The sequence below is a fragment of the Oncorhynchus keta genome, chromosome 25 (assembly GCF_023373465.1).
Source record: "Oncorhynchus keta strain PuntledgeMale-10-30-2019 chromosome 25, Oket_V2, whole genome shotgun sequence".
Taxonomy (NCBI): Eukaryota; Metazoa; Chordata; class Actinopteri; order Salmoniformes; family Salmonidae; genus Oncorhynchus; species Oncorhynchus keta.
In genome coordinates this window covers 12,722,368-12,733,637 of record NC_068445.1, presented here as the reverse complement: position 1 = coordinate 12,733,637, position 11,270 = coordinate 12,722,368, and the positions used below count along the sequence as shown (strand labels likewise).

General features: G+C 44.5%; 1 protein-coding gene across 2 annotated transcripts in view; it reads left to right on the top strand.

Annotated features, from left to right (window-relative positions):
• The first annotated feature begins 2,170 nt into the window (after window positions 1-2,170).
• LOC118358215 (breakpoint cluster region protein) overlaps window positions 2,171-11,270 on the top strand; it is a 52,137-nt gene continuing 43,037 nt past the window's right edge. For both annotated transcript variants that reach the window (XM_035735779.2, XM_035735778.2), the window contains exon 1: window positions 2,171-4,058. In XM_035735779.2, the coding sequence (XP_035591672.1) occupies window positions 2,717-4,058 (1,342 nt within the window). In that variant the 5' untranslated portion in view covers window positions 2,171-2,716. The remainder of the gene's footprint in view (window positions 4,059-11,270) is intronic.

The following is an 11,270-nucleotide window of genomic DNA, read 5'->3' as shown; positions in this document are numbered from 1 at the left end:
TACCACCCTCTGGAGAGCTTTGTGGTTGAGGGCGGTGCAGTTGCAGTACCATGCTGTGATACAGCCTGACAGGATGCTCTCGATTGCGCATCTGTAAATGTTTGTCAGGGTTTTGGGTGACAAGCCACATTTCAAGCCGCTGTTGCACCGCCTTCCTCACACCGTCTGTGTGGATGGACCATTTCAGTTTGTCTACGTCTCACTCTCCATCTCCGACAGCTTCCTAACCATCATACAACCTGCCAGAACACTGAGGACAGACTCCCCTGCCTGGGAGAGAGAGAGACAGACAGACAGACAGAGGAGAATGAGAGTGAGAGCAAGAGAGAGGAGAGTGAGACAGAGATGGGGGAGGGAGATAGATAGCGAGAGAGAGAGACAGAGAGGATAGTGAGACAGAGATGGGGGAGGGAGATAGATAGCAAGCAAGAGAGAGGGAGAGAGAGAGAAAGAGAGAGAAGGGGGGGTAGAAACAGCTGGTCCGGGACAAGGTAACCTGAGAGATAATAGAGAGAAAGAGAGAGACAGACAGAGCCAAATTACAGAGAGAATGCATAAGACCACACAATATACCAGATAAGCCAGACTGAGCCTAGCCCTGTGGCCTCATCCAAAGGTTACTCCTGGATAGGGTCCATTTGAAAATGTTCTCTTCTAAACATGATTAAATCCTGTTCTGTTAGCAGTTAAAAAAGACTAATACTTCCAGCAACAGTTTTGGTATTGTGTTGTTATTTGTTTTTAAAGGGACTTTAAGAAAAAAATAGTTGTTTGGGTCATATAGTAAATAGCTCATTGATTTCTATAATATATTGTTGTTATTTTCAATAAATGTTTTTTAACTTTAAACAATATTTTTTTTGTGATTTAAAAAATAAATATCATCCAAGTAAACATTTTTCAGAGGGACTTTTAATTTGAAAAAAAAAATCTGTATGATCATGTGACTCATGGGCTCCCGAGTGGCAGTGGTCTAAGGCACTGCATCCATCTCAGTGCTAGAGGTGTCACTACAGACCCTGGTTCGATTCCAGGCTGTATCACAACTGGCTGTGATTGGGAGTCCCATAGGGTGGCACACAATTGGTCCATCGTTGTCCGGGTTTGGCTGTCATTGTAAATAACAATGTGTTCCTAACTGATTTGCCTAGTTAAATAAAGGTTAAATAAAAATAAATAAATAAAACCTTAATGTCTCTAGTTTCACATGGAAGTCAGGCGGGGAGGTGAGATCAGGTGAGACCATTCTAGCCAATGAGAGGGCAGATACACGTTTGAATAAAGGGGCCAATCTGTGTCTGTGACAGCACTCCATTTTATAGTAGTCAATTTCTTCTTCTTCATTGGCTGATTGCTCCCAACTCATAGGAATCCTCACCCAGTTGACTACTTTAAAATGGTGGAAGGCCTCAATGGCAATGTCCGTAATAAAAATCGTATATATCATGAGTCCTCTATGACAACAGGCACAACTCCAATATCAAAGTTGTCGAAATGTCTATTGATCAAATAAGCCCCACGTAGCAAATTAGCATTTCAAGTTATTCATGGACAAATTGACAATCTTTCACTGGCCTCCATAAAAAAATGTCTTTCGTGGTCGTGTTACGTTTAACAGATAATTTGGCGGAGAAAATGGTAGCCTATTAGTTAGCGCGTTGGGCCAGTAACCGAAAGGTTGCTAGATTGAATCCCCGAACTGACAATGTAAAAATCTGTCGTTCTGCACCTGAACAAGGAAAGTTAACCCGCTGTTCCTAGGCCCTCTTTGTAAAAAATAATTTGTTCTTAACTGACTTGCCTAGTTAAATTTAAAAATCTCGCTTCGCCTCTTTCTCTCTGAAGAGAGAGTGGGACAAGCTGCGCAGACTCTGACACCAGCGCACACGCAGAGGTTGTACACAGGTTCTTGTCTGTCTGGACTTCTCTTTTCTACCATTAGATGGAGACAAATAGCGATATTTCAGACGGTATATATACCGTAATAAAACATGTCTGTTTTTAATTTTACAAAATGGCAATAGATTAGTCTACATTATTACTCACATAATATAGACCATATCATTATCAGGTTTTCTTCAGCTTGGATTTCTTGTTTTGCCGACGTGCCTGTGTCTTTAAAACTGGACAGACCCTCAATCACATCAAAGTCCCTCCCTCTCTTTTCAGCACTAACTCAACCTAAATAAAATGACCAAAACACAGTAACTGTAGCGTGCGATCCAACGAAGTGTATATCATGTGTGGTGGATCTAAGGTTAACGAGAGAACATTCGAACTAACTTTCAATTAGATGCGGAGTAACGAATTAACACGAAAAACAGGAATTACACTGGAAATGTAAAAGTGTTTCACTAAATCATTGGACTGGATATAGCACAGTGCTGCTGTTTTTACGATGAATGAAGGACCATTGTCTACTGACATTACTTACAGAAGATAAGGACACTTTCTTTATGTTTTTGTTGTTGCAGGTATCTAAACTGGGTCGTCATTCTCAGTCCTCATGGCATTCTCTACTATGCGAGCTGATATCATGTTGATAACTAACGTTAGAAATTGTATTCAGTCAGTGAAGTGTGGAAATAGCTTCTAATGGCCATTATAAGTCATACTTTAGAAATTATTTTGATTGGAAACTAATCATATCGTTGAGTAGAAATTTTAGTAGAAGTTTCTACTCTATTCTCAGTGAACTAAGTTATTAAAAAAAAAAATGGTTGAACCAGTAGGTTTTGTGGAGGCTTGGAAAGCCCAGTTCCCAGAGTCAAATCCCCCAAACATGGAGCTGAAATCATTGGGGGATGTTGAGCAGGAGCTGGAGAAATGCAAGGCATCTATCAGGCAGCTGGAGTTGGAGGTGAACAAGGAGCGCTTTCGGATGATCTACCTGCAGACGTTACTGGCCAAGGAGAGGAAGGCATATGATGGACAGAGATGGGGCATCAAGAGGATGTCCCTAATGAATATTGGAGATCAATCCAGTGTTTCAGACACCCAGAGATCCCACTTAGATGAGCCTTCATTGGAGGAGCAGCCAGGAGAGGCAGTTGACACAGGGTGTAAACAGTATCCAGAGGGAGAGGTGGATGGGGTGTCTCCCTCCAAACAGAGTGGTGGCTTCTCCCCTCACAGGTCGACAGCGGGTCCTCCAGACACACATCTGGACAGGGTAGGCATGGGCTCAGTAGCAGCACTAAGGTCCAACTTTGAGCACATCAAGAGAGCCAACTCTCACACGGCAGGAGATGGGAAAGGGGTTGGTGGGACAGAGAGACCCTTCTACGTGAACATGGAGTACCACCATGAGAGAGGCCTCGTGAAGGTCAATGACAGGGAGGTCTCAGACAAGATCAGCAGCCTGGGCTGCCAGGCCATGCAAATGGAGCGGAAGAGGTCCCTGCACTCCCTGCCCGGGAACCTATCCACTGTGACGGGGGAGATCCGCAAATCTGTCCTCCGAGGCAGATCTACAGAGGGCGGCTGTGGCTACAATGGGCTGTATGATGATGCAGCAGAGGTGAACCCACATTTCTTCAAGGACAGTGTGAGCCGTTCCAATGGGGGGAGACAACCGGCAGACTGTCAGCCCTACACCAGTGTGTATGTCGGGGGGATGATGGGGGAGGGGAGGATCATCCACATCAGGGACCACAGTGTGGAGGAGGACGCCCACCTCACCTGGCCAAGGCGCTCCTACTCACCGGGGAGTTTTGATGATGTTGGGGGCGGCTACACCCCAGACTGCAGCTCCAATGAGAACCTGACGTCCAGCGAGGAGGACTTCTCCTCTGGCCAGTCAAGTCACGTGTCCCCAAGTCCCACAACCTATCATATGTACAGACCGAAGAGCCGCTCTCCGTCCCAGATTTCCCAGCAGTCCTTTGACAGCAGCAGCCCACCCACCCCTTTGTCTCAGAAACGTCTGAAACAGCAGGTGTTGGTGTCCGAGGCCTCCATCGTGGGTGTCCGTAAAACAGGTCAGATCTGGCCTGACGATGGGACCTCCACTACGTCTAGTAGGACCTCGCATGACAACAGTCTCCATGGAGATCTGGGTAGGTCTGCAAGGACATAGTCTCTGTCCTTTTGTAATCAATATATTTTCTATCCTCTGTTTTAATTTCCATTTGATGAGACACTGTATAAAAGCACGAGAATTGTTAATGCACCCTAGGGCTCAATAACCACTGCTGTTTCATGTTTATTAGAGGTGCCTGTACTTGCCCTAACCTAGACCCCTCCTCAAGCGTGGATGTGCTTCCACTATATGTCCACCTGCAACATGTCGAAGGAAAGGAAGGAATTATTTAGATCTAGTGTACCATGCATCTGCCAAGACGTTTTCCATATGAATACATTAAACCATTAGCACAGCCCAACCATTGCACAACACCCTAGTGCTTGTGTGCTTCTTTGTAGATTGTACTACTGTTTTCTTTTCACTTTGTAAACATGCCTGCCCCCCTTCTGCTCTCCTATTGAGTGGCCTAGTGCTCTTGTGGACATGCCCTGATTGAGACAGTGCGTGCCCTCAGGCTGCCCAGTCACTCGGCCCTGTCCACCCAGAGTGTTTTTGTGTCAGCACACATCAGCGTTGTTGTCCTTGGCTAGAAGTAATTAACTTAAAGGGGCTTGTGTAGCGTGATGAATTTAGGGAGGCTCTTTGTTGGGGGTGGGGAGGAAAAGGGCTGATAACTCTCACTAAAAAGAGGACGAATGGCTCAAAGTGTGTCACATGGCTTCCCATCAAAATCTCAGGCCTCAGTGTTTCCTGTTGTGATGTGTGAACACAATAGGAGAATCACTCATGCAGAGTATGTATTGACACTGCAACAATGTAGCAATGTTAAGTGGGATGGGGTGGTCTTACTAGGTGCTGCCAAGGACAGAGAAGAGAGTGAGTTCCCATGCAAAATATTTATGAATGCTTTAATACATGAGAGGCTGTATGATTTGTCTATGATGGTGATTAAATAAAATAAATACATGTCTAAGTGAAAAGGGGCGACTCAATGCCACATATTACATGATTTCACTGAAGTCTTAACAGACGGTCGGTCTGTTGTAGTGAATCCGGCAGGGTCATTCGCTGCTAGGCTCAACAACTAAAAGCTATGCTAATTCATATGAGAAGAGCCAGAACACATTGTTTGACGTTATTACAAAAAGATACATGCTGTTTGGAGCACATTTTCAGTAGCAATTGTTGAGAACAGGCTGTTATGTAAGGTGTTAGGCTGGAAAGCATTTTAAACCAAACATGCAATGAACAAGCAAATTGTCTGAGAACAGTAAGCCAGTGTTTGGCTCTTCTGACAGAAATACAGATTCCTTTTGACTTGTGGTCAAACATTGAGCTTTTTGATATTACAATAACACTATCATGGGTTGTTTTCTACATTGTCTCACCACATTATTGTTTCTTCACAATATCACCCATTTACCAATGCTGCTTGACCTGTAGGAAATGGGGAAACGGGCTATCCAATACAAAGACACATGTTTAGACTGAAGCCTTAGTAAACTGGGCAGTTAGCTTACTGTGATTGCTGCAGCTTGCTGGTTAAATGTTCAGCAGAAACAATGCTGCTGAGCCTGGCCCTGGAGTGGTGGTCTAAATGGCCGTGTTGCTGAGGTAACGGTCCTGCTGCAGGATCACTTCATGTAAACCGGGCTTCGTGGATTAATGGAAATCTGGATTTATTTTCTGATGTCGTAAGAACATTAGGGCTATTGCGCACACTGCTGGATCAGTGCTGTGGTAAGCAGTGGTTTTGAGGCGAGCATGACAATCCACTATTCTCTATTTTGGTCAGTGATTTTGAGCGAATATGGGAAAATCTGTTTTTCTTTTTGTTTTAAAACTCATTGCAACATTCAGTCAAATCCATTTAATCTGCTGAGTAAAGCTAGTTTATAATGTCAATGTTATAAAGGGCCACTGTGCTCCAGTTACATAAGTGTTCTGGTGACTATTTAGCTTTACAAGAATCAGATTGACTTTATTTGCCAAGTACATTTGCACATACCGGTACCTGGAATTTGACTTTGTGAATAGGTAATGCCGCCATAGACAATATGCAGACACAAAGCCAGCATAAATAATATAAATACAGTAAACGTAATGCTGATTTACAGTGAGGATATACAATTTACAGACATACACTGACTATACCAAACATTCGGAACAACATCCTAATATTGAGTTGCACCCCCCCCCCCCTCTTTTTGCCCTCAGAACAGCCTCAGTTCGTTGGGGCATGTACTCTACAAGGTATGCTGGCCAGTGGCGGGCGGTGCTTTTAAAAATGAATGAATGAGCATTGCCTTATTACTATTAGAGCATATTGGATGACTGTCATTCATATTCCCTTCACCCAGCTCAATGTAACCTTGATCGGTTTAGGCTACGACATGATACTCACGTTTTCCTGTGCCCATCACGAGGTTACTATAACCCTATAAAAAATATACAAATTCAACAGAATGGGTGGAATGAACACACCCCTGATCACACACAAACACAGTTCACTTTCATAGCAGCAATATAAAAACAGCATGATCACTTTGCTTCTTGCATATAGAATTCCTTCTTGCGACTATCTACACGCTAGTGGTCGACCGATTTAATCGGAATGGCCGATTAATTAGGGCCGGTTTAAAGTTTTCATAACAATCAGAAATTGGTATTTTTGGGCGCAGATTAAAACATATATATATATATTTTTATTTCATTTATGTATTTATTTTTTACACCTTTTATTTAATCTTTATTTAACTAGGCAAGTCAGTTAAGAACACATTCTTATTTTCAATGACGGCCTAGGAACGGTGGGTTAACTGCCTCGTTCAGGGGCAGAAAGACAGATTTTCACCTTGGGGAACCAAATTTGCAACCTTACAGTTAACTAGTCCAACGCAATAACGACCTGCCTCTCTCTCGTTGCACTCCACAAGGAGCCTGTTACGCAAATGCAGTAAGCCAAGGTAAGTTGCTCGCTAGCATTAAACTTATCTTATAAAAAACAATCAATCATAATCACTAATTAACTACACATGGTTGATGATATGACTAGATATTATCTAGCGTTTCCTGTGTTGCATATAATCTGACAGCATACAAGTATCTTAAGTATCTGACTGAGCAGTGTTAGGCAGAAGCAGCCTCATAAACATTCATTCAAACAGCACTTTCGTGTGTTTTGCCAGTAGCTCTTCTTTGTGCTTCAAGCATTGCGCTGTTTATGACTTCAAACCTATCAACTCCCGAGATGAGGCTGGTGTGATGGAAGTGAAATGGCTGGCTAGTTAGCGCGCGCTAATAGCGTTTCAAACTTCACTCGCTCTGAGCCTTGAGGTGGTTGTTTCCCTTTGCTCTGCATGGGTAACGCTGCTTCGATGTGGTGGCTGTTGTCGTTGTGTTGCTGGTTGGAGCCCAGGGAGGAGCGAGGAGAGGGACGGAAGCTAAACTGTTACACTGGCAATACTAAAGTGCCTATAAGAACATCCAATAGTCAATGGTTAATGAAATACAAATTGTATAGAGGGAAATAGTCCTATAATAACTACAACCTAAACTTCTTACCTGGGAATATTGAAGACTCCTGTTAAAAGGAACCACCAGCTTTCATATGTTCTCATGTTCTGAGCAAGGAACTGAAACGTTAGCTTTATTACATAGCACATATGGCACTTTTACGTTCTTCTCCAACACTTTGTTTTTGCATTATTTAAACCAAATTGAACATGTTTCATTATCTACTTGCAGCTACATTTATTTTATTGATTGTATTAAGTTAAAATAAGTGTTAATTCAGTATTGTTGTAATTGTCATTATTACAAATACATTTTTTAATTGTTTTTTTAAATCGGCCGATTAATCGGTATCGACTTTTTTTGGTCCTCCAATAATTGGTATCGGCGTTGAAAAATCATAATCGGTCAAATCAAATCAAATTTTATTTGTCACATACACATGGTTAGCAGATGTTAATGCGAGTGTAGCGAAATGCTTGTGCTTCTAGTTCCGACAATGCAGTGATAACCAACAAGTAATCTAACTAACAATTCCAAAACTACTGTCTTATACACAGTGTAAGGGGATAAAGAATATGTACATAAGGATATATGAATGAGTGATGGTACAGAGCAGCATACAGTAGATGGTATCGAGTACAGTATATACATATGAGATGAGTATGTAGACAAAGTGGCATAGTTAGTGGCTAGTGATACATGTATTACATAAGGATGCAGTCGATGATGTAGAGTACAGTATATACGTATGCATATGAGATGAATAATGTAGGGTAAGTAACATTATATAAGGTAGCATTGTTTAAAGTGGCTAGTGATATATTTACATCATTTCCCATCAATTCCCATTATTAAAGTGGCTGGAGTTGGGTCAGTGTCAATGACAGTGTGTTGGCAGCAGCCACTCAATGTTAGTGGTGGCTGTTTAACAGTCTGATGGCCTTGAGATAGAAGCTGTTTTTCAGTCTCTCGGTCCCAGCTTTGATGCACCTGTACTGACCTCGCCTTCTGGATGATAGCGGGGTGAACAGGCAGTGGTTCGGGTGGTTGATGTCCTTGATGATCTTTATGGCCTTCCTGTAACATCGGGTGGTGTAGGTGTCCTGGAGGGCAGGTAGTTTGCCCCGGTGATGCGTTGTGCAGACCTCACTACCCTCTGGAGAGTCTTACGGTTGAGGCGGAGCAGTTACCGTACCAGGCGGTGATACAGCCCGCCAGGATGCTCTCGATTGTGCATCTGTAGAAGTTTGTGAGTGCTTTTGGTGACAAGCCGAATTTCTTCAGCCTCCTGAGGTTGAAGAGGCGCTGCTGCGCCTTCTTCACGACGCTGTCAGTGTGAGTGGACCAATTCAGTTTGTCTGTGATGTGTATGCCGAGGAACTTAAAACTTGCTACCCTCTCCACTACTGTTCCATCGATGTTGATAGGGGTGTTCCCTCTGCTGTTTCCTGAAGTCCACAATCATCTCCTTAGTTTTGTTGACGTTGAGTGTGAGGTTATTTTCCTGACACCACACTCCAAGGGCCCTCACCTCCTCCCTGTAGGCCGTCTCGTCGTTGTTGGTAATCAAGCCTACCACTGTTGTGTCGTCCGCAAACTTGATGATTGAGTTGGAGGCGTGCGTGGCTACGCAGTCGTGGGTGAACAGGGAGTACAGGAGAGGGCTCAGAACGCACCCTTGTGGGGCCCCTGTGTTGAGGATCAGCGGGGAGGAGATGTTGTTGCCTACCCTCACCACCTGGGGGCGGCCCGTCAGGAAGTCCAGTACCCAGTTGCACAGGGCGGGGTCGAGACCCAGGGTCTCGAGCTTGATGACGAGCTTGGAGGGTACTATGGTGTTGAATGCCGAGCTGTAGTCGATGAACAGCATTCTCACATAGGTATTCCTCTTGTCCAGGTGGGTTTTGGCAGTGTGCAGTGTGGTTGAGATTGCATCGTCTGTGGACCTATTTGGACGGTAAGCAAATTGGAGTGGGTCTAGGGTGTCAGGTAGGGTGGAGGTGATATGGTCCTTGACTAGTCTCTCAAAGTACTTCATGATGACGGAAGTGAGTGCTACGGGGCGGTAGTCGTTTAGCTCAGTTACCTTAGCTTTCTTGGGAACAGGAACAATGGTGGCCCTCTTGAAGCATGTGGGAACAGCAGACTGGTATAGGGATTGATTGAATATGTCCGTAAACACACCGGCCAGCTGGTCTGCGCATGCTCTGAGGGCGCGGCTGGGGATACCGTCTGGGCCTGCAGCCTTGCTATGGTTAACACGTTTAAATGTCTTACTCACCTCGGCTGCAGTGAAGGAGAGACCGCATGTTTTCGTTGCAGGCCGTGTCAGTGGCACTGTATTGTCCTCAAAGCGGGCAAAAAAGTTATTTAGTCTGCCTGGGAGCAAGACATCCTGGTCCGTGACTGGGCTGGGTTTCTTCTTGTAGTCCGTGATTGACTGTAGACCCTGCCACATGCCTCTTGTGTCTGAGCCATTGAATTGAGATTCCACTTTGTCTCTGTACTGACGCTTAGCTTGTTTAATAGCCTTGCGGAGGAATAGCTGCATTGTTTATATTCAAACATGTTACCAGACACCTTGCCCTGATTAAAAGCAGTGGTTCGCGCTTTCAGTTTCACGCGAATGCTGCCATCAATCCACGGTTTCTGGTTAGGGAATGTTTTTATTGTTGCTATGGGAACGACATCTTCGGCGCGTTCTAATGAACTCGCACACCGAATCAGCGTATTCGTCAATATTTTTATCTGACGCAATACGAAACATGTCCCAGTCCACGTGATGGAAGCAGTCTTGGAGTGCGGAGTCAGCTTGGTCTGACCAGCGTTGGACAGACCTCAGCGTGGGAGCCTCTTGTTTTAGTTTCTGCCTGTAGGCAGGGATCAGCAAAATGGAGTCGTGGTCAGTTTTTCCGAAAGGGGGTGGGGCAGGGCCTTATATGCGTCGCGGAAGTTAGAGTAAAAATGATCCAAGGTTTTACCACCCCTGGTTGCGCAATCGATATGCTGATAAAATTTAGGGAGTCTTGTTTTCAGATTAGCTTTGTTAAAATCCCCAGCTACAATGAATGCAGCCTCCGGATAAATGGTTTCCAGTTTGCAAAGAGTTAAATAAAGTTCGTTCAGAGCCATCGATGTGTCTGCTTGGGGGATATATACGGCTGTGATTATAATCTAAGAGAATTCTCTTGGAAGATAATGCGGTCTACATTTGATTGTGAGGAATTCTAAATCAGGTGAACAGAAGGATTTGAGTTCCTGTATGTTTCCTTCATCACACCATGTCTCGTTAGTCATGAGGCATACGCCCCCGCCACTCTTCTTACCAGAAAGATGTTTGTTTCTGTCGGCGCGATGCGTGGAGAAACCTGTTGGCTGCACCGCATCGGATAGCGTCTCTCCAGTGAGCCATGTTTCCGTGAAGCAGAGAACGTTGCAGTCTCTGATGTCCCTCTGGAATGCCACCCTTGCTCGGGTTTCGTCAACCTTGTTGTCAAGAGACTGGACATTGGCAAGAAGAATGCTGGGGAGTGGTGCGCGATGTGCCCTTTTTCGGAGTCTGACCAGAAGACCGCCTCGTTTCCCTCTTTTTCGGAGTCGTTTTCTTGGGTCGCTGCATGCGATCCATTCCGTTGTCCTGTTTGTAAGGCAGAACACAGGATCCGCGTCGCAGAAAACATATTCTTGGTCGTACTGATGGTGAGTTGACGCTGATCTTATATTCAGTAGT